Raw genomic sequence first — 24,218 nt, 5'->3', positions numbered from 1 at the left:
ACATTTGGGTAAGCTGCGAATGACATCTAACAAAATACTCAAAAATAATACTGATAGGTGAGAACAAATGAAATGATGAAAAAAGGGCATAAGGATGGATTGGTTTTTGATAACTGAAATCATGTCCTTCCTCGAATTTAAGAAAAATTACACCTAAACATTAACACAAAATATATACGGAAGAATCGAATGTGCCACGTGGGCCATATAAATACAGATATAGATTGAATTCAATACTTCTCTAAATCAAGGTACGATATAAACACTAATAATAGTACAGGCATGCCAGAAAGACAACCAAAAATGGAAACCAGTTTGAAAACACTTTTTCTTTTTAAATGTAATCTCTATGCCCAGTGTGGGGCTCGAATTCACAACCCCAAGGTCCAAGGGATGCATGCTTCACTGACTGAGCCAGCCATGCGCCCCTGAAAACACGTTTTCAGTGCCCATTTCAATCTAGTAGTCAAATGTAGCCATTTATATCCAAAAAAAGTATGTTTAATTTTAACATTTAATAAAGACGTTTCACATTTATTTTTACGTTTTAAGTGAACTCATTAGGAGGCTAAAGCCTTGCTCTATTCCAGAAGTTGAGGACTTTACCAAGGTGACTCTCACGGTTTAAAGTTAGACCATCACCGAAGCATGTTCGCTGAGAGAGAAAACATTCATGTTCAGGGTCACGGCTCTGTAGGCTGAATCACCACCATCCTGGGATGGATCCCTCTTTCCCAAACTGGCAAGTTACAGAAAAAAAAGTGCTGCATATATGCACAAAGGCGGCCTCTTTTAAAAAATAACCATTAACAGTTTGAAATAAGCTGTTTTCCACCCCTCCACAAAAAATTATAAAAGACTGATGTTCAGATGGCTTTTTAAAATGTAATTATGGTTTTGCCTATCTTGCCTCAGATCCCAGTAAAACTGATACTGGAAAAATCTGTTACCTCTTAACTGCCTGGACGGGCTACTTACTAAGCGACTGGAAAGGTCTTATTTTCAAATCTAGTAGCCACACACCCATTAAATAGGATTTAATTCAGAAGAACAAAAATAAAATAAGCAATTTTTTGGATTCTCACAAAAATATCCAGGGTGAACATTCTTTCCCCGTAAGGATTCAAGGTTTTTTCTTGGGCGGGGGGGGACAAAGGATATTCTATGGAGACAAAATGAGCACGTGGGTGAACACAAAGGTTGACTATTCTGATGCACTGATACCATTTAGTCTTCTTGTATGTTCAAGTATTCCTTTCATGTGTTTGAAAAAATAATTTAAGACCATCATTCAGCAGGAACAAGAAATGTGATCCAAACAGCCTATTTCTTCTGCCAGGCAAAAAAATTAAGATTAGCAAAATCTATTCATTCCCGTTGTATGACTTCTACTTTATACTATTATGTTCAGATCCATTCACAGAGTTCATGGGTTAAAGAAGCACCCACATTTGGTAGTTATGTTACTCTATCTAAAGCCAGAAATTCTAATTATTCGTGCTTTCAACTTTCACATGATTCTTAACTTAGAGCTTTGGCCATAACGGCTACTTAACAATAACTGTAAATGCTTAAGAGAGTCATTTGGTATTTTAATGGACATTGATTCTGAACCCTAGACATAAGAGAGTGGTTTAATTTGTTGCATATTGAGTATCCTGAGATGATAACTTTTTGTAGTTGTTTCTTCCTGCTTTCTTTTTTAGCTGTAACCATTGTCAATATGCTTGTAGGACAATAACATAGGCAGCTCAAGATTCGGATTCTGAAAAATTTAAAATATACAGAGTTAAAAGGGTTATTTTAACGATAACGTGAAACCATCTGTTTAGCATTTTCAAAAATAAATCAAGTAGTAAATTTTGTTATGAAAGTAAAAGAATGATCTTAAAGTGCCAAGTTTTATTCACATGCAGGGGAAAAAAAAAGTGACACAATGACCAGTTTTTAATGCTTTCTTCATTTGTTAGCTGAAGAGATTCAGACTTGCTTTTTGCTTTTGGCATGCTCCAGGGCTCTCTTGTCACTGTTCCCACAAGGACGCTCTAGTCTGTGAGCTCCCTGAAAACAGGGTCATTCTACTTTCCTATCTCCAGCTCCTAGACTAGTGTCTGGAACACAGCAGGGACTCGGGCCTGTTGAATGAATGGATGGATTACGGTGTTTTGAGGATCTGTAACTTTTGACAGAGGAAGTCTAAAGACACACTCAGTTTTGAAAGGCTGTTGTAGAAGTATTTTTCCTTTACTGAAAGAAACATGTTTCTTCCCCATATAATGCTGAAGTTCATTTTCTTTTTGGTAGATCAGGTTATCTATGGCTCAGTGGACGCTTCTGTTTTTCTCATTCATCATCTTTTTAGAAAAGCAACCACAGAAACATCCCGAAATCTGTAGACTCTTCTCTGTCCTCTGAACATTATCAAATGCTATTACAGGGCCAGGACGTGGTAGGCCAAATGATCACAGAGTATAAATCAGGTATGTTGAGAAGTGGAAGTCTCTGGTCTTGGGAGGGAGCCTAACTTTCATTCTCCACTCTCAAATCCAACCTTGCGAGACAGGAGTTGGGGAGGGCCTTAAGGGGTATGCGGTTTTCCTCCCATTTTGGTGTACCTTCCTTGCCATGATTGGACTAGAAGTCCTCTAGAACACATTCCATTTCCTTCATGTTCCCTGTTTTCCCCAAGAGTTCTTCAAGTAGCAGGGTTATGGTGACCAAGCCTAACCAAAAGCAGGTTGCTGTTCACACTGAGAACTAACTTATAAAAGGAGTCACACAGTTCTCTCAACAAGGGACTAACTTGGTGGCTGAACTACTTGCCAAATATTTTCCTCAGAGGAAGAATAATGCTACATGAAAAGTTATTTGTGGAATAAATAACTACGTTAAAAATACGACAACTGTGTCAATAATAAACTTCCTCAATTCCATGTTCCTCATCCTTTGTCATTGTCGGATTTCAGGCCCTGGAGAGGCCAAAAGCAGGAGTGTCTGCTACCCAGCCTGGTCTCCCAGACCACAGGCCAAGCTAAAGAAAGCAATCCAGGGGGATACATAATTAGCTGGAAACAGTATAGCTAACACACACCGTACAGCTTAGGACAAGGCCATCTGGGACAAAAGGGTCAAAGACTTTGAAAGCTACCGGGAAGCGGCTCATTACTGAGGGAAGATACGAGCAGGATGAGTCGCTCAAAATGGGGAGAAAGGATGCTGACTGGGGCAAAATAAGTCTGCTTCTGCAAGAATGCCACGGATGAAGCATAGGAGATAGAAGAACCAATGCCATCAGCTTAGTTTTTACTCTTTGCTTGGGGGCGGGGGAGTTGACAGCTGATGAAAACATGGGCCTGTGAGGAGGACTCACACTTGTTAGCTCCAAAGAGAAGCGAACTGCAGTTTCATTCCTGATGATCACTAATTTTTATGTGTGCATGAAAGAGGGCCCCGCCCTAAGCTGTACGGAGTTTCTTCCAAGCTGGTAAGCTTGTAGACAAATGAATTACTCTGAATTCCTATGGGTGGGTAAAGGGCCTCTCAAAGTCTGGGATGACAGAGGGCCCTGTAGTGAGAAACAAAATACACTCGGAGGAGTCGTTCCGAGTTCAAGGACTCCTCCCACGGCATATCCATTCCTCCCGACTATTTTGCGGGGGGGTGGGGGTGGTAATGAACCAATAGGTTATAAAATGAATTGACTCATTTTTGGAAAAATCAGTCCTGAAGCATTCTACAGTTATGCTAGCATCCCCCTGAATAGCTAGGAGAGAGTTTACCTTTACCTCTGAAAAGTAGAAACATTGAGCTTGAATAAAACTTGACATTAAAAAAAGTGATTAGATTGGTTCATTAATTTTGGGGATCAGACATTTACGAGTACATTAGGTATATACCTGCAAACACACAGACACGGCACACGGAGGTACAAACACACTGGATTATTTCCACATACTTCCCAAAAGGACATGCAATGCTAAATCGACTTATTATACAGATGCAATTTTGGAATATTTATTTTCAATTTTCTAAATGCTCTTTTAAAATCAAAACGGTATTTCCCGATCAGTATTAACGATGGCACCACCACGACAACTTGCCCCTTGCAAATTCAAAGGATTTTATTGTCCTTCAAGCGCTGCAAAATGCCTAGCATTTTATTTGGGGGCTTAACAAATTTCAACTATAGATTTTCCCATATTCCAAGTAATGCATCTTTATATTTTTTGTAAAGAATCGTAGAAAGTTCACCACACCAACAGCAGAGAAAATTTAGAGAGTGGTATTTTCATTTTTTTTCTTTATAATGCTGTTAATCTGTTTCTTTAAAAGCCAGCCCGCTTGTTTAACACTAGGTACCTGTTACAATATATTAGATTCGTCTGAGAATGTTCGTAAAAGAAGAGGTCTGACTGAAGGTCTGGCGGATAATGAGTCAGATGCCCTTTTACAGCTCAGATTTCTCTGTAATAGTGAGGTAAAGATACTTAAAGCAATTGAAGACTGGTTAACCTACCTGGTGATAAAAACGTAGAAGAAAAAAAAAATCATTTCCTATAGACTACTCTTTTGGCCTAAAGCAGAAATGATTACACTATAGCAAATGCCTAACATTTAAATGAGCACACTGAAAGACCTAAGCGAGTCTCCAACTCAAATTGAATTCTTTTCATGGCAGAAGTATGCAGGTATTAGTAGTATATGGCGAACTGGGGTTTTGGAAATGACACCGGTCGGTTGGTTATGTGGTAGATGAGTCAATATGGTTTGATTAGTAAACCTTACCATCCTTTTGGTGAACACCTCTGAGAGTTGTGCTGGTGCTGTGAGTGTACTGAATAGAGAGAAATTTGTGCAAAACTACTCCTGTCTTGGTGAACAGATTGGCTCTGACAAGCCGTGGCGTCTCCTGCGCACCAGGAATCAATGGGACTAGAGGCGTCCGGTCCAAGTGTTTGGAAATCACTTCCTCTCCAGTGTGACGGTTTGAGAAGGTGAACAAATGATTAAAGGAAAATGACCAAATACTCTTAAGCATCAATAGAGGATATAAAAATGAGTAATGAGAAGTCAATTTTCATAAAGAGTCAGAAAATGGTGCCAAGCAAATGAGAATGCAAGCCAAGTTGGTACATTAAGAAAGGAAATCACCTTATTCACTCCAAGAGAAACTGTGATTGCTGGAAGTTTGAGAAAGCATGAAGATAGTAGATGTTCCTGAGGAAGGGAGGCGTTTCGTTACCTTGTTCACAATTGCACAAAGGGTGGAAAATTGCAGTAGAAGAAAGAGAAATGCAGAAATCAAAAAAAAAAAAAAAAGTAAATATTCTTTGAAATGTAAGACATTTAAAAAGAAACCCTGAGAATTCGAAGTCGAAATGGCACGTTAGTTTTGAAGGCATTACTCTCTGTAACAGTCGACTTAGAGTTGGGACCAGTCTCTGTTGTATGTGCAAGCTACTAGTTTTGTTCACCAGTTTCAAATCATTTTGTTAATGGGAAGATTGACTATTTTAAATAAAAATAATTTTAAAATATGCTTCTCATTAAGATAAGGCTTATTTCCAGTCATTAACTCACTAACCTACATTGTCCAAAAGACATTGGTCAGAGAGCTGTGTCCAGGGTCCATCGCTAATCTAAGCGTGAAGCACTCTCTCTCCTATCCAACTGCACAGATACGATACGGAGGGACTGCTCTTGGGTCTTACAGGTTAAAAGCCTAATAAAACTAGCACCATGGGAAGACCTCTGGTGAAACCACATTTTAGTCCCATTTACTGCTGGACCCATGCTTGGCTTTCGTTATTCTAACATAATTTGGTTGGTTTCCCCCGTTTCTTATGGATCCCTCTTTAAAAGTGTAGGCTAAAGAACTATGAATTTCTCCTTCAAAATGCCTAGAGAAGGTAAAAATTGGTAACTTAAAGTTTAATCAGAAAACCCAACAGGTTATCATTTTGCCTTCTTACTCCATGCCTGAAGTTTGAAGCTGATTCGCAGACTTGGTTTTGGCATTGCCCAAGCAAAACAGAAAATGAGTGGTCAACTACAGCGATGAGTTTAACAATTCTGCTAATTACGATTACCCATATTATCTACTTAGTGACTAATGAAAATAGGTGTGAAAAAAAAGAAACCAGCTAAAGTATCATATGCATCTAGCAGAATCTAATAAACAATAAAACTTTTAAAGGCAAATACTTTTTCACTTATTCACATATGTTTTAACATAATTATATATTTTTTCCCTGTTCATATTTTACCTTAAATAAAGTTGGTGACATGTTGGCAACATGCAAATGACCAATTGATAAAGCCTAGAGAACGAAATCGTTTCTGAGAAAAAAAATTAAATTGTTCTGCCTTCTATTTTGCGGGCAAAAGTCTCGCAACAAGATTAATGTGGCACCAAGTCCCCCACCCCCACGTTTGATATACGAGCCTAATTATTTGAGACTGCCGCTATAAGCACATTCTGGTGCACCCAAAACCTTCCATCCAACCGTCCGAGATAAAAGTACTTCTAGGAAGCAGAGATTTTAGGAGCTCATAGACTAGGTTACTTCATAAAGGAAAAAGAGAGGGAATATGAAAGCACAGAAGGCAGTGGAGAGCATGGAAAGAGCATCAGAAGCAATCAAAAACTGATAGAGCCAGCAAGTGGTGGTGGCAGGGGTGGAGGGGGGAGAGGAGAGAAGGAAGCGAGATAATGAACAGAAAGGATGAAATTTCCACATTCTTTTGCGGTCATCTAGAGAGCTTTTGACACCAGCTCAGGCTCCATGAGCAGTATGTCAAAGAGGCCAATGCATAAAGGTCCATCTCAACAGCCACGATGTTAGGATTCAACTTTTTGTCTGATCCAGTCAACAGGGCTTTTAGCCTTAGAACCCACGGTTGTACGGGACACTGTCAGATTCGCGACAGTCGTCAGCCTTGCACCACTGTTATTAAAGGTGGAAGGCTCCATTCTCCAAAATCGTCAACGGGCTTTCTCTGGGAATTTTGCTCAGACAGCTGACGCTCTCGCTTTGCCTGTCTTCCACTCTGAAAGAGCTTCCTCCAGAATGGAATTATTTCTTCTTGTTTGTGCAGACATCCCATGCTACGCATGGCCGCGCTGCTAGGTCCGTTCCCATTGGCTTACGGTATCCCTGGGGTCTAGGAGGCAAAGTCAAGCCTCCCTTCTGACAGCGGTAGTTTATGTGGTTAAACTTCCATGAAGTTATGAGGAAAAGTCCTCCACTGGAAACGGGAAGTGGTATTTACTGGTTGGCCAGAAAGTTCAGGTGTTACTTGACTGATTATGGAGAGCCCCACGACTGGGCTAGGAGGCGACACAACTTTTCGAAATACCAGAAATCCTAAACTTCGTATTTCCTTTAAAGTGTTATCTTGCTCTTCCACTGTTTGGTGCTCAATGGCGGTTTCACCATATCCTGTCAGCAGCATGGTGACGTACGTTTGTCAATTTAGAAGCTAAAGAAAAGCCTTATGACCCTTAATCCTGGGATTTTAGCTCAAAACTTAACCGCACTGCTGAAAAGATAGCTGAGGAACAGGTAGCTTAAAGTAACCTTTGAATTAAATGATCGAGGGAGCCCATTTTCGAAGCAACTAGAATTCTTAAAAATGCTGACATCATGACAGAGCTCAGCTGGGGTGGGGCGGGGGGGAGGCTGCCACACCAGCCTTCTCACTGGCAGCTTCAGGAGGTCGTGACTTGAAAGGGCTCAGATGTGTTATAACACAACACGCCGTACCATTGAGTGTATTGCTTTATACCTGCTTACAGAAAAGCTCCGTATAAATCCCCTTTATAACTTAACTAGAGAGAGCTCCCTGTGAGCTGGAGCCACATCTGACTCATCCCTGAATTCCCAAGACCTAGTATAGTAGCTAACTTATAGTGGACCCTCAGGCAATGTGTGAATTGAATGGAACCTAACAGAAGGCTGCTTCTAAAATTGTTGAATGTAAATGGCTTAGCTTCGTTTTCAAATGCCAGAGACATTTTCACTACCCACTGCTGAGTTCCCTTTTGAAAGCAGCCGCCAAGACCCACAGGAGGACAGCACGGGCAGCCCAGTTGCCACAGGTATTTCTGGTTTTGTGCACGAAGGATCCAAGATGCTAGCTGGATGAAGTCAAGGGGGAGACTCTTCCGCCTCTAGGTAGGGACACATACTTTCCCCCGCTGGGGAGCCTGTCAGGTTTAAGGCTGACCCACTGTAAAAGAATTTTTTGCCTCCCTTTCAAAGGGAGGCCAATGCCTTAGCAAGGGATATTTAAACCAAGCAGGAAGTCGCCCTGGACATCAGACTGCTGGTGATGAAGATGCTCTTTCTTCTTCATCTTCAAAGTGGCCTCTGCCTCTTTGATATGGCCCAGCAGGGCCTTATGTAAACACAAGTGACATGGCACGTCTCCATTGGCCTTTATGCATTCATATGCACTGGTTTGCTCTTGCATTTTCTCACAAGGGGGGGGGAGGGAGGCAGCGCTGCTGAGTGCCCATAACTTTTTGTCTCATCTGCAACTCTCAAAAATCCCACAGAGTCTGAAAAACCATTCAGCCTTTCAGACATTGGATGTAAAGAGAGATGTTCATCAGTAGGCGGTTCGACACATGTTCTGGTTCCATGAGGGTAGGAAGAAATGAATGAATGATCGAATGAATGGCGGTGATCATGGAAATCTCCCTGATTTGTTGTAGCACACCAGCATGCCAAGCTATAGCACAGACGCTAGAATTCCAATCATGGACATAACAACCCATGGCAAAGAAATCTCATGCTGAACCTCATGCTTTCGACCCAAGTTCAGAATCTCCTGTCTGCATGGCAAGAAAATATTGTATGTCTTTGTCCGTGACTGCTCTGCGGCAACTCTCTATTTAGTTTCTGTACAGGTCACCTCCAGCCAGTGTCTAATTTTGGTTCTAAAAGAAAGGGCCTCAGGAAGAGGCTAAGATGGTTTGTTTGAAGGTTTTGATGTCGGAGATTTTGGTATCATCTTTAGAGCAGGAAGCCGGGTGTGAGCCATTACTTAGCATGAGCTCCATTAACCCAAATAGGAAAAACGTTTCGGAGCATACTCTCAAACAAGGGGAAACAGAAGAGCGCCCCAGAGATCCTTCCCACAAACTTGTCTATTACAAGGCACCAAACCACTTCTTCCAGGGACATTTTTTTTATTTGGCTTGATATAAATGGCTACTTGAGCCGTTCTGGGAAAAACCCGTTATATCGTATCTGTTCTACCCCTGTTCAACTGATGTTAAGGTCTACGCAGGCAAGTAAATGCCACTTGCCCATCCTAAGACCAAACGCCAGGCTGGAGGGAGTTAGTCAGGGGTCTACTGGAAGGATTAGAGAGTAGGCTCATGTTACTGGGTGCAGTGCCACCCCCCCAGACATGCAGAAGCAGTGAGTGAAGGCCGTTCTGACCACCTAACTGTACAGGGATCGGCTCTGTACACCCAACTCAGTGTGGCTTATGCCACTGGTCATCTACTGCTCTTGACTGGGGCTCATACTGCCTTACTGATCGCGAAGGTCCTCTTTCACACAGCTAGTCCCTAAAGATGTTCTCATTATAACTGTTTTAGTGCCCTACATCTACATGCTGCCCACCATGGGATTCTATCCAATCAATAGGCCACAACCAAAATCAGACAAGCCAGCTTTGTGGCTACACTGGCTGGCAAATTTGATCGAATAGATTAGGCAGATAAACCCAAGACTATTTCCTGAAAATATTGCATCGGACAGGCTACACAATCTGTTGGTGTCGAGAGGATGGAAACAAGGGTTCTGTCTGGCAAATGAGTTAAGTGTTGGCAGGGACAGGGCATATTTAATTCACCTGTTGGTTAAAAGTTGCCAGAAGTTCCCTCTTCCAAGCTAGTCTACCCCTTTCACTTTAAAAGACTTTTTAGGAATGTTTAAAAGGTATCAGACAATTAGGCTGGCAGAGGGTAATAACTTCTCATTCCCACAAGAAATCTACAATTTAAGCAGCAAAAAGAAAAACACACTCATAAAACTATCTTAATTTTTACAAGTGTGTTCAGGAAGCTTAAGGATGCAGAAATCACATCTGGGGAATTCTCTTTGGTTCAAATATACTGCTGGACAGACAGGGCTAGAAGCAACACAGAGATTAAGCAGCACTATAATTAAAGGAAGGGGAAAGGTTTGAAAGAAGCAAATTGGGATTATCAACTGAAAAAAAAGTATCTGCAAACAACCCACAGGGAAATTTCTAAGGTTAAAGCTGGAATGTTGGTGTGGAAATTCCTGGTGTGAAAATTCTAGGCTAAAAAAAAAAAAAAAAAAAAACCCCATTTTTTTCCACTTAAAACTCCATATGGAGCATATAAAATGCTCCATATGGATTGCTACAGGTCACATAGAACACTATTAAGGAATCTACTTACCACCTGCATTGGATAACGAAGTTTTTACTATACTTTTTATGCAGAAGAGGAAATTAAGTGATGAACCTGTAAGGAGGGGTTTAACATGCTGTAACTAACGCAAATCTCTAAACAAAATTTTTCGTCCACGGCAGATACTGAAGCCCCTTCCAAACATCAACTTACAATATAAACTTAGTTCTTACCCTGGCACTTCTTCTTCTTACATTCTTTAATACTATCAGGAGAATCTCAGGGAAAAGGCTGATAAATATTAGAAGAACTATGGCCAACCATGTAGATACAGAAGACAGCATTTGAGCAAATACGAAATACATTCTCTGTTGTTTGAGAAAAGGCCTAGAGTGGAAAGAAAACACACAATGGAAAAGAAATTAGTTCTGTCATAGGACACAGATGTGTCATTGAAGCTATCTTTTGTATTTAAAGGGACTCTTCTAATGACACACATCAATAGAAATAATTTTCTTTAAGAATATCCCAAAAGTACTGAACAGATTTCAGTTACTAAATGTTTAGGGGAAAAAAGGAACGATAATTAAAGGGGAAGAAGGACAGTAAAAAGCATCTCACTTGAAAACAACCAAGCAATCAACTTTAAAACTGGCAACAGGAGAATATGTATTTGCGTTAGAAAATACTGGAGCTTCAAAGACAGTCAAGAGCAGTGGTTGATTTTTATGCTAATAAGCATTTTATTTCCTCAACTGTTTTGTTAATATGAGAATGGACTGTGCTCTACATTCAGAAATTTAAAAGACATTTTATATGCTACACGCCCCCCCAAACTCTACATCAAGACAGATACGGCCGTTGAGCTTCTCTCTCTACCATTCTTATCCTAAAATATATACTGGGTATCCAGTGTGTGCCAAGTAGGTTGGCAGAGGAGTTATGCTAATAGGACATTAAGTCTTGGAGTCCAGAAATCTAGGACTCCTCCTTCTGATGTGGGATTTCATTCTAAGTCAACCACTCAACGGTTTGGTGGCCGCAGAGCAGCACGGCCAGCCTCCCCGAGCCAGAGAGAGCCTCACTAGGCTCAATGTTGTTGGAAGCAGAGGGGGAGGAAGTGCGAAGTGACGGACTAGGCTTGGGCCACACAACAGGCTCTCCTTGGATCAGGAGCTCTAGGCAGATAACTGGTTGTTTCATTTATTAGATTACCTGTTGGGCTCACTGAAGATAAACTGGTTTCTGGTTAAAAAAAAATTGATGTTTGTGCACTCTTATATAACATAATAGAATTAAGCTTTTGGCTCTAGGTGTATGGGGACTGGAGTGTGGCACAGGAAGTGAGCAGAACAGTGAGATGGAGAATTCTAGCAGGTCTGGGCTAAAAAGGTTTTCCAGGGTCCCTACCATCGAAAAGAGAATTCTGCAGAACTCTACCCTCACTCTAATTATGAAGGGCACCCGGACTTATTTTCTAGGCTGTTAACTGACCATAATAAGGGTTCAGTAGACAACTAACAAATAGTCCTACTCCACAAAGTCTCACAATACTCTGTGATTAACAGCTCTAGATTTTTCTTTTCCTTTTTTTTTTTTTTTGTTTTGTTTGTTTTCCCTGCCCTGTAGCTCTCAATTTTTCCATATACTGACACCTACGGTGCTTTACAGGGGAAGAGGAAAAAACACAAGATAGTGTTCTTGGATTGGGTTTGGAGCTCAGAAATTATCATTCTCACGGCTGAACCCCAGAGCCGTGTGTCGCAATGCCTCAGGGCTCAATGTGTCCAGAGATATTAGCTGAAACCAGCATTCGGCTGAAGTCTCAGACCGTTTCTGGTCATATTTTGGTGGCTGCTCTGTAATTTCATATTCACGTAGTAGTTCAACTCAGCTCTACTTGAGGATAGCACTACAGGCAACAAAATAAAAATAGATGTATTTCATTTTTAGTAAGTATCGCTAATGACTAGAAACAGGTATGACAATGTCCTAATCATTTGAAGCATTTTATTTATTTTTTTTAAAGATTTTATTTATTTATTTGACAGAGAGAGATCACAAGTACACAGAGAGGCAGGCAGAGAGAGAGAGAGAGAGAGAGAGAGAGAGGGAAGCAGGCTCCCCGCTGAGCAGAGAGCCCGATGCGGGACTCGATCCCAGGACCCTGAGATCATGACCTGAGCCGAAGGCAGCGGCTTAACCCACTGAGCCACCCAGGTGCCCTGAAGCATTTATTTTAATCAATAAGGAATAGTCTGTGGTAAGAGAAACTAGTCTGCTAGAAACATTCTTGTGGAAATTTTGCAGGAGTTCAGATGCTGATTACACAGATTTATAGACAGAACTATGGTGCTCTGGGCAGAGTTACAACTATATATGACATTTGGTTAATCAACTTTGATTAACTTGCATATTATTAAAGAAAACAGAGACTTCTGTCAGCCTCACTGCTTCAGTAATTACCTCTGTAGGTGCCCAATATATGTGTGATTACACTTTCTGGAACTGCTTAAGTGATGAGGCATTTCATATTTTTATTTCTTTTTTTTTAAGATTTTTATTTATTTATTTGAGACAGAGACAGTGAGAGAGAGCATGAGCAAGGAGAAGGTCAGAGAGAGAAGCAGACTCCCCGTGGAGCTGGGAGCCCGATGCGGGACTCGATCCCAGGATTCCGGGATCATGACCTGAGCCAAAGGCAGTCGTCCAACCAGCTGAGCCACCCAGGCGTCCCATCATATTTTTATTTCTGAAGGCTTACTTTAAAAGCTTTTCAAAACAGTAAGCATTTTTTCTAATTAGGTCTCAGGGGACAACAAACACGGATAACATGGAATGTTTTGTACGTGTGTTGCTCAAACCAGTGAGAAAATAACACTCCCAGAATCTCACCCTATGGCTTCCCCTAGCCATGCTCTCTGCTGCTGGCTTCCTTGTCAGGAGAAGCCACTGATTCACGAAAACACCTATGATCTTTAAAAACAAAATATAGGCGGGGGCACCTGGGTGGCTCAGTGGGTTAAGGCCTCTGCCTTCGGCTCAGGTCATGATCCCAGGGTCCTGGGATCGAGCCCCACAACAGGATCTCTGCTTAGCAGGGAGCCTGCTTCCTCCTCTCACTCTCTCTCTGCCTGCCTCTCCGCCTACTTGTGATCTCTGTCTGTCAAATAAATAAATAAAATCTTTAAAAAACAAACAAACAAACAAAACCCCAAATACAGGCGTCTGGGAATAAGAGGAGATGACCACCTAACCTATTCTCATTCCTTATAACTCTCCCAATCACAGCTCTGTGTCTCTTGCCCTGTATCCAAATCTCCTGGAGGGAGGGGTACAGTCTATTCACTGTCTATTATTACCTTGGTTTCCCAGAGTGCCTCATACACGGCAGATTCTGGATAAACATCTGAACAAAGATGAGCTCAATCAACTTTAAGGCCACACTGCAGTGTCTGCCTTTACTCCCACCCAAAACAATAAGATGGGATTTTAAGATATAAGCCTCTGAATATTAAGTAGTAGATATTCTTAACCTTGAGCACAAATATAGCGACGAGATTGACAGTGATATACCATGAAGAGAGAATGGAATCCAAATGGCTAATAGTGTATCTATCGCCATTGTCTCCTCTAGAAACTTCAGAGGATATTTCCACTGGAAACCCCATGGAAGGGCATGCTAGCACTGTACAGACAGAGGTTCACATACCTTCAAGTGGAAAGATCTGGACAGGGGCTACCAGAAAGGAGGGCTTTTGAATAACTCGTGTAATTCGATATACTTGCATTTGAAATCTTACCTGAAATTAACTTCCAGCCCATTAATACTGAAGACCTGCCATCTTGTACAATTAACGCTTTAAAAGTTGAATGAATGTTTGCATAGACAATGTACACATACGGACATCTACTTTGTTATTTCACATACTACTCACACATGTACAGCTGCTTACCAAATAATTCCTCCCCAGAAGAATGAGAAAAATACATAGAAGGCTAAAGAGCCCCAAATCACAAAGTGATTTATCCATGTCCAGAAACGAGTATCCAAGGCGAGCTGAAAAGATACAACACAGGAGATTTCATGATGGGTACCAGCTACACCAGGAGTAAACACACTATGCTACTGAGAACTGCATACAGTATGGTACCTATGGGAGACCTCACTTGGGCCAGGCAACTAGAAGAGAGGGAAACTAAAAGAAGAACAGAATTGAGACTTTTCAAAGGGCTAGGGTAAGAAGGAGCTAGGTTCTGCCCCAAGGCCTGTAGACCCAAAAGGACAGGCTTGGAGGTCTGGTCAAGCAAGCAGCTGGTAGGTGTGCGGCTGCGCTGCCTCACTGCTGAAGGAAGGGCAGGCATCCAGGTACTGTAACAGGCTCGGCCTGGAGCCCCAAGTCCTCGGGCGGCAGTGGCCGGAAAGCAGATGATCAAAGGACAAGGCCTAGCTGGTGGAGGCAGGTATACTGAAAAGCAGTAGGAGAGGGAAGGGTTAGTTGGGAAGAATAGACGAACTACACAAAGGAGTGTCGAGTGTGTCGACAGCTCAAACACAACAGATGGGGATTATTAAATGCAAAGGCAACAGGCTCCACACGCCTGGCACCATGCAGCAACGAATCATGGGCCTGGCTATGTCGTCTGTCCTTCAACTGCAAAGCCCTTATCTAATCTATTAAATGAATAACATTCTCAGTTGCCTTAGATTTTAATCCCCCCGTGTTTCTGCCGGGGCTGATTGTTTCTTTAGATTGTGGTACCTGGGATTTTTTAAATGCAGTCTAAAAATAAAAAGTATGGTCCGTTCTGCTTGTTTAAAATTTCGGGGCCACGGGCATTTCATTTTTGAAGAGGAGGCGGTGTCTCCATTTTTTTTTTTTTTTTTTTGCTTGCTCTGACACCCTGGTCCTTGACTCCCCTGTTCTAACTTTTTCGTTCATAAACAGAATGTTGAGAACATTGTTAATGTAGACCAGGCTTGAATTCCCACCTCTGTGCTGCTAGGGAGAAGGTCACGATAATACCCATCCAAAGATGAGAGAGTGAATGTGTTTTGAGGGACAAGGAAAGATGCTACAGTAAGGCCAACTTTAAGTACGAAGGCCACTTGGGAGCCCTAGGGCCATATGCAAAACCAGGAGAAACAAAGGCGGGGAGGCTTCTGTTTCAAATCATGAGCCTGTTGTTCTGATCACATTCTATGTGCCAGACACCACACTGAATGCTTTATGTGTATTCACTAATTGACTTCCCACCAAAAATCTAAGAGAGGAAGGTACTACTTTTATCTCCACATCATAGAAGAAGAAACGAGGGTACTGAGAAACGAAGTCACTTGCCCCAAAATAGCAGCTAGTAAGTGGCTAAATGGAGACGAATGGTAACATTTTCTTTTGCAGCCCTACAATATTACCGAAATAGTAGATGAAAATGCAAACATATGTTAGTTCTATTTGGTATGAGAAATGAATCAGGAATAAAAACTTAGAGGGGGAAATGATTAGAGGTTCTTTGTCAAGCACACTTCTTCAGAGGGGGAAATGATTAGAGGTTCTTTGTCAAGCACACTTCTAGAATTCTAGTTTTGACCACTGGGCATAGTGGAATTCATTTACTCATTCTTGGATCCCACATGAGGTGTTTATTACTGCAATTATCATCAGAAGAATTTGATTATGCTTTCAAGTATAAGAGAGTCCCAACTCGTAAGCCTCAAGGGTAGAATTCAGCAAGGCTTCAGAGTGTATTACATGGCTGTGTGCTAAGGCCAATGATTCATGTATGTTACCTGCTGTATGTTGTTATGCATTTCATCACTAATATGGGTAAGTTTCAGTGATAAATACATTATATAAAATTTCATCACCACTGAGCTCTTCTGCACACATATCTTGCTCATGGATACCTATTCAACTGTCTTAAGTACTCCCATTCCTTTAAGGCCTGGTGTTTGTAAACAGATCATCTTAAAAACTATTGAAGTATTTAACATGGAAACACACACACAGTCAGAGCCCGTTTATCTACTACTTATACTGTCTTGAAGAAAAAAGGAACAGATTTTCAACATAACTATAGTGTACGAATTTTTTAAAAATGGAAACAAAGAGGACAGACAATATTCTGGAAAGAAATGGACCATGAACAGCATACACGTGTCTAAATATCTAGTATCATACATATTTCAGTAAGTATTCAGACTTGAATAACAACTTGCAATACAAGTAAAGAGAAAACAAAAAAGAGAAGAGAAAGAATTATAAAAATGGCGTTAAATATATTTGAATAAATAAAAATCTAACCTTCAGAGTTACAGTGAATACTAAGACTGTAAAAACAATGGTTCCAAAAGTCCAGTTTCCATATACCTGAAAAACAGTCAACAATTATATGCACCATGAATACACAAGCCTGCTTACGAAAATAAAAAAGGCAAATTTAATCTTGGCTGTAACCGCTAAAGATTTGGGTGTAAAATGTTTAGTGAAATAGCTGATCAAAAGATCAGGCCAAAATGTTGGATTTTATTTACCGTGACCCTCAACTTTCTTGGACAGCTACAATGCACTTGCGGTTGGTAGGGTTTACTTCCATTACTCCATGTAGTAGCAAACAGGCAACACATTGGTGTAATAAAGGCAAAAAACCCCCCCCGATTCCGTAATAGTAACATTCATCAAAACAAGTCATTTGAATGATTCATGTCTCTCAAGAGTCTGATATGGGCTTCCTCAGTAATGAAGAACTAAAGCTCTCAAATGAGGGCTAATCTGTAGACAAATGGACTCACATTTTAAAAACAGTCTAATTTTTTGGCGGCGACTATTAGAGCTGTCAGCATGTGCACATCAGAGAAAAGCAGAGAGCACGTACAAGTCTGTAACTGTGGCAATGAATGGCACACATGCTTACCAAATGCTGTCAAGATCTGAATGCATAACATTAAAACAGAAAATGAAATGTAAAAAGTCTTAAAAAAATGATAAAAAATTAACAGAAGCGAAAAGACGGATTTGATCAACTCATACACGATGTTACATTTCATCACTGATAGTCTTTCCGCTCATTGTCATTTTTGCTGCAGCAAACTCTTGTTAAGGAATCGTCAGTTCTTTATCATTCAGGTGCCAAATAAAAATAAAGTAAAACGTGAAAGTCACAGGAGCAGCCATAAAGCTAAAGGGACCCAAGAAATCACAGAATCTAATCCCTTCTTGCCGACGGGCAAGGCGGACTTGGGAGGCCGAAGGGGCCTGCCTGCAGACTAAACAGGGTCCTCTCCTTGTCCGCTGCGATGTGCTCCTACTCTAAACCACAGCTGTGTTTCCTCCACAGTTACTCGGGGATTAATACTTTGAGATTTTTAAAGTAACCTCTATGCCCAGTGCCCAAGAGGGGGCGTGAACTCACAACCTGAGATCAAGAGTCACATGCTCTACTGACTGAGTCAACCAGGCATCCCCAGCGATTAATAATTTTAAGGGATTCATATTAAACTGACTTGTGTTAGTCCAAATCGGAAAGGTTTTGGACTGTAGTACCTAATTCTGAAGTAATTCACCTTCATCGGGCCTATTACTTCTATAGCAGATGCTGACTGGGTTGCTTCTGGACAGTTATTGTACTCAGTAAATCACTCTTGAAACTTAGCTTTGCTTCATGTTATAATGATAAAGAACGAGTAAGTATTAAACAGGAAGCCCAGAAATAGTGAAGAAAGAATGCAGTGAAAGCATGGGTGAAGTGGTGGGCTCGAGTCTCTCCATGTGGCTGTGGCAAGACCTCGCCCCAACAGCGGTGCTCTCCCAGGACACAGCCTGGGGGAGCATCATCCCACCGCACGTGCTGACTTGGGCAGTTGCTTGCTAAAAAGGCACTGATAGGATGAGTGCAGTGTTTCTGGAAAACACTATGCTCCCATGTGGAAGGGAAGGAGGAAGAGAAGGGAATTCCATCCCTTTAACTATCAGGCAAACACTGCAAAGATATGGTAGCTATGCCCTTCAACTCCAAGCACGAAAGGCCACTATTAATAGGAAGTGAGTGGGGCCAGACTTCTAAAACAGGAAAAGTCTTGGGGCGCCTGACTGGCTCAGTCAGTAGACCATGCGACTCTTGATCTTGGGGTACTCAATTCAAGCCCCACGTTGGAGGGTAGAGTTTACTTAAAAAAAAAAAAAAAAAAAAAAAAAGGAGGGGCGCCTGGGTGGTTCAGTGGGTTAAAGCCTCTGCCTTGGGTTCAAGGTCATGATCCCTGGGTCCTGGGATCGAGCCCATCAGGCTCTCTGCTCAGCGGGGAGCCTGCTTCCCTCTCTCTCTGCCTGCCTCTCTGCCTACTTGTGATCTCTATCAAATAAATAAACAAAATCTTTAAAATAAAAAAAAGGAACAGTATAGGGGTCTAAATTCTGAAGTCCTAAGAACTCTGTTCATCTATTAAAAATTATAGCCGAGCTAAGCTTCTAGAAGCTTACACATAAGCTCTCTAGTTAGCCATGCACACGGGAAGTGGTTTCTTACTTCAATACTTCTAGTGTTCTAAAAAAGTTCTGAGAACTAAATACCGTACCTCAAGAAAAAGTTTACAAAATGATTACAGTGAGATTATGTGTATGATAAATCCAGTGCCTACAGAGAAAGAACAAGCCATGCTTACAATACCAGGATGTAATGACGTATTTTTTTACCTTTGCATTTTCTTCAAGGGATGAAGTCTGAAAAAGAAAGTAAGTCCCAAAGAAGAACACTGTCCCTTCAAATGCAGCTAGAAACGTCCAGTATAAGAAGGGTCCCAGCTGTAGCATGGCATTGCCAGAAATTTTCCTATTGAGAAATGGAAAAAGAAACCACAGGTTAATGAATCTCTGTAGGCTGTCTATTTAAAGACCCGGTGAAATGCCAAAAGTGCACACAGGTGTGACCCTGTTATAATGAAGTGAGGCGTCCCCAAGGACTGGAGGGCCATCCCCAGCCACACGTTCGTCTCCGTGCAATTGCTTCAGAAGTAAGGCATTGAGTAAACAGTCAAAGCACTAAGTTTAAAATCTTGGCCACCGACAACAATAATATCATCAAAAACCATCAGCTCCCGCTTACTGAGTACTTCTTATATGTCAGTAAGCTGGCCTGAGAGTTTTATATATATTGTCCATTTCTACCCACATAAAAACCACACAGTGGGACTTTGTCAGTCCCACTGATAAATAATGAGCCCCCCAAAACTTATCATAATGGTTCCCAGACTACGGTGCACACTGGAATCACTTGGGGATCTTTAAAAGCACAGATGCCTGACTCCCACCCTCCTTCTGATTTAACCAGCATGAGGTATAAGCGGGGCACTGGGGTTGTTCTGGAAGCTCCCCAGTGACTCTCACACGCAGTAAGCTTTGCAACACTAGTGTAGGAGCACGCCTGAGTTCGATCCGTTAGTGAGGGGGCGGGCCGGCGCACACCATAGATGGACCCGACCTACCACGGCCTTTCCAACTACAATTGCTAAGGTAGTTCTTTTAATCAAGATTTCTTCTTGGGAATATAACCTTTTTTTAGGTCTCAGGGTACCCTTTATAATTTTTCAATTGGGTCAAATAATGTTTCAAGCTGGATAGTCATGTTTTCATAAACGGTAGGTGGGTCCAAACTTCAAAATCTGTGAAAATAACACAATCTTCTCAGCACAAGTCAGAGTGTTAAATATAGCGACTCATTCGAATGGAGCAGAGCTGCAGAAAGAAGATGGGTTTGTGCTAGGAGTTCTTTGGGCTTCTATTTCAAATTGCTCTTTTTTTTTAAGAAAGAGTGTGGCGGGGGGGAAGAGGGAGAGAGAGAGAATCTTTTTTTTTTTTAAATGATTTTATTTATTTATTTGACAGAGAGAGAGATTACAAGTAGGCAGAGAGGCAGGCAGAGAGAGAGGGGGAAGCAGGCTCCCCGCCAAGCAGAGAGCCTGATGCAGGGCTCGATCCCAGGACCCTGAGATCATGAACTGAGCCAAAGGCAGAGGCTTAACCCACTGAGCCACCCAGGTGCCCCAAGAGAGAGAATCTTAAACAGGTTCCATGCTCAGTGAGGAGCCTGATATGGGGATCGATCTCACCACCCTGAGATCATGACCCGAGGTGAAATCAAGAGTCAATTGCTTAACTGACTGAGCCACCCAGGCGCCCCTCAAGTTGCTCTTAACATTGATGGGAAGGTAGCCCAGCACTCATACAGCACACCATTGCCAATACTATACAGGACGTCTGTCTCTTGGCTTGACTGTATAAGAAACACCTTTATAACATCAATGTAAGTGATTCTTGTTCACTTGGTATTAAGCACTGTGGGGGTTTCTGAAAACTTGGCCATTATGTAACTTTTACCTACTCGGATCTCCAGGAGCAGGAAGGAATTTGAAATTCGGGGAACGCATAATGCAACGTGCTGTTTGCCCTAGAAAAACTGCAGAAGGAAAGAAGTGCCTGCTTCTCAGAAACAAGCACTCCCCCACACGGTAAGTCACCAGCTCGAGACAGCTGGGAGCCATAGGGAAAGCACCTTCCCGAAGATTCCTTTTTTTTTTTTTTTTTTTTTAAAGATTTTATTTATTTATTTAACAGAGGGAGAGAGAGATCACAAGCAGGTAGAGAGAGGGGGGGAAGCAGGCTCCCCGCCGAGCAGAGAGCCCGATGTGGGGCTTGATCCCAGGACCCTGAGATCATGACCTGAGCCGAAGGCAGAGGCTTTAACCCACTGAGCCACCCAGGCACCCCTTCCCGAAGATTGTTGCAGTGAGAGCCCAGCAGCCACTGGCCCATAAGGCTTTTGTGAGTCACTGAATTTGGGCTGAGGCAGGCATGGATCCTGTCTTTCTAGACTGTCTCTGGGAGCTACCTTCCACCCATGGGAAGAAGGGTCATGGTATGTTGGGTGATATGCGAGGCTTCCTAGCTGCACTCAAACGAATGACAAAGCTGTTGGAAACTCAGAGTATGAGAGTCTCCACAAAGGAGAACACGAGAGAAAAGGAAGACTTGGGGGCAGTCACCCTGCCACACAGGCCTGTGCGCCTCCCTAAGATGGGAGGTGGCAGGTGTATGGGAGCCTTTCTTTCGCCTTTTAAAGCTGTAGCAGAAACAGACTATGCCTCTTCCCTCTATAGAGGAACGACGGTTTACTATTTAAATTTCTCTTAAAAGCAAGAAAATATCCAAATAGATCGTTTCAGTATTTGGGAAGTGCCTGAGTCACTACGTCCCTTCAGGTGAAATCCGTAGTACGCCACACGATGCCAGCCGTCATACTGAGCGCTACGGCCACAGAGAGGGCCACAAAGGATGACTAGGGCTTCATGTTTCCAGAAGAATAATCATAGCTGAGATCTGTGTCTCCAAGGCAGAGCAAGTATACCCTCTCCAGAAAAGTCACTGAATCATCTGTGGCCTACACCCATGGTTCGCTAACTCAGACTTCACGGACACCTTAAGATGATTGGTACTCCACAGCTTTCTTCAGGTTTTCAACAGTCTCGATGTATGAAAGCCCTCAGCCCAGCCCTGAAGTTATGTGGAGGAGGGCGTCAGAGTAAGAATAGCGCCTATCGAACCGAAGACTCTAGGCTAGGGACTGTTTTAAATTGTTTTACATGTAGACAGTCATTTAATCCTCACAGGAAGAGCAGGATCGGCAGCTACTGTTATCCGTGTTTTACTGAGGGTGAAACCGACACCTGTGACAATGTCTGGAGACAAACACTGCTGCTCCGGGTTTCAAAACCACCAGGCAGCTAAAGCACATGGGGCTAGTCATCAGGGGAACTCAATTCCGATCTTGATCTGGCCTCTAGTTACACCATGTGTACTTACGTCAGTCATTTCTGGGCCCTGGTTCCTCATTAAAAAAAAAAAAAAAAGAGAACATGGGAGCTGATGTGCTGTGAGATTTCTCCCATGGCTTCTGTGATTCGCCTCCAGATCTAACTATCCCCTTGCCACAAATGCGGGGAAAAGCAGAACATGCTAATGCCAGAAGAGTGCAATCGGCAAACTCCAGGTTGGCGTAAACACTGCAAGATGAATGACCCAGTTTTGTCAACAAAAAACCCGCCAGGTTAACCTACAGGTTAAAACAGACTCAAGAGGCGTATTAACTAAGTACAACATATGGACCTTACATTCTGATGCAAACAAGCATGTTATAAAAAGAGATGAGTCAACTTGGGGGCATCTGGGTGGCTCAGTCGGTTGGGTGCCTGCCTTCAGCTCAGGTCATGATCTCTGGGTCCTGAGATCAAGTCCCACATTGGGCTCCCTGCTCAGCAGGGAGCTTGCTTCTCCCTCTCCCTTTGCTACTCCCCACCACTCATGCTCTCTCTCTCTCCCAAATGAATAAAGAAAAAAATCTTAAAGGAAAAAAAAAAAAAGAAACGAGTCAACTGGAGGAATCTGAACCTGACTGGATGTATGATATTACGGGCTTGTTGAAGTTTTAGGTACGATAAAGTACTGTTCTTTTTTTAGCTCATTATCTTTAAGAGATACTTACTGAAATAACTATTTTATATAATGTTTGTATTTATTAAAAAAGAAGTCTGTAATAGAGCAAACAGGATTATTCATGAACTAGGACAGACCCTGAACTGATCATTTTTTGCTGAGTAGTGAGGATAGGGAAGTTCACTCTATTAATACTATTTTTGCTACTCCTGTGCATGTTTGAAATTTTCAATCTTTCCATCTTTAAAATAATGACAAATTTTATAAAGCCGGTTAAGCCTAACAATGACTAAATATAGGTTTTATGAGTTACACTGGTTAAAGAAAACTCTTAAATTTGTATACCTTCACTTCATACAAATAAACCACCCGAGTCTCTACTGCATTTGCTATCCACTATTAGGCAATGCTTATCATCTGCTATAAATTACCATGTTCATCCTTAGGAGCAGGCTTAACTTATAAAAACCCAATTAAATCAAACGTTAAGCAACTGGCCAAGTACCCCATCCTAGACAAAAGCATCCATTTACAACTGACACAAAATGGATATAAGGGCTTGAAGAGTTAATTATTTTCTTCAGCAATAGAGTTTTATTTATTTATTTTTTAAAAAAGATTTTATTTGTTTATTTGACAGAGAGATACAGCAAGAGAGAGAGAGAAAGAGAACACAAGCAGGGGGTGCTGGAGAGGGAGAAGCAGGCTCCCCCACTGAGCAGGGAGATGGGATCGTGACCTGAGCCGAAGGCAGACACTTAACGACTAAGCCACCCAGGAGCCCCAGCAATGCAGCTCTAAAACAGCACTGACAAAGTAGAGGAGGCTATGCTTCTGGGGCAGCTGAAGTCTCAGAGCACCTGGGTGGCTCAGTTGATTAAGCAACGAACTTTTGGTTTTCGGCTCAGGTCGTGATCTTGGGGTCATGAGATCAAGCCCCAAATTGGGCTCCGTGCTCACTGAGTCTGCTTCGGATGGATTCTCTCCCTCTGCCCCTGCCCTCACTCACTTGTGTGCACATACTCTCTAAAATAAATAAAATCTTAAAAAAAGAGAAAGTCTAAAATCATAAGAGACTCTTAATCTCACAAAACAAACTGAGGATTGCCGGGGGGAGGAGGGTAAGGAGAGGGTGGTTGGGTTATGGACACTGGGGAAGGTATGTGCTATGGTGAGTGCTGTGAAGTGTGTAAAGCTGGTGAGTCACAGGCCTGTACCCCTGGGGCTAATAATACATTATATGTTAATAAAAAATTAAAAAAAATAAAAATTTTAAAAACAAAAAAAAGAGAAAGTCTAACATAATATCAGTTCAACCCATTATAGGTAGGAATCAACAC

The 24,218-nt window shown here is 42.0% G+C and overlaps 1 protein-coding gene across 3 annotated transcripts in view; it reads right to left on the bottom strand.

The window, feature by feature from the left end:
• Window positions 1-373: 373 nt before the first annotated feature.
• LOC111158945 (ATPase phospholipid transporting 11C) overlaps window positions 374-24,218 on the bottom strand; it is a 188,197-nt gene continuing 164,352 nt past the window's right edge. The window contains exons 25-30 of one of the 3 annotated variants that reach the window (XM_022521289.1): window positions 19,087-19,222; window positions 16,702-16,767; window positions 14,353-14,456; window positions 10,630-10,783; window positions 10,445-10,510; window positions 374-1,765 (exon numbers count right to left, since the gene is read on the bottom strand). In XM_022521289.1, the coding sequence (XP_022376997.1) occupies window positions 10,481-10,510; window positions 10,630-10,783; window positions 14,353-14,456; window positions 16,702-16,767; window positions 19,087-19,222 (490 nt within the window). In that variant the 3' untranslated portion in view covers window positions 374-1,765; window positions 10,445-10,480. Of the gene's footprint in view, window positions 1,766-4,359; window positions 4,465-10,444; window positions 10,511-10,629; window positions 10,784-14,352; window positions 14,457-16,701; window positions 16,768-19,086; window positions 19,223-24,218 lie in introns of all 3 variants that reach the window. The other 2 variants (XM_022521287.1, XM_022521288.1) reach the window with 2 other exon arrangements.

The sequence above is a fragment of the Enhydra lutris genome, unplaced genomic scaffold, assembly GCF_002288905.1.
Source record: "Enhydra lutris kenyoni isolate GAN:26980312 unplaced genomic scaffold, ASM228890v2 scaffoldscaffold65, whole genome shotgun sequence".
Taxonomy (NCBI): Eukaryota; Metazoa; Chordata; class Mammalia; order Carnivora; family Mustelidae; genus Enhydra; species Enhydra lutris.
Note: the sequence above shows the minus strand (reverse complement) of the source record. Positions and strands in the feature narration are given on the sequence as shown.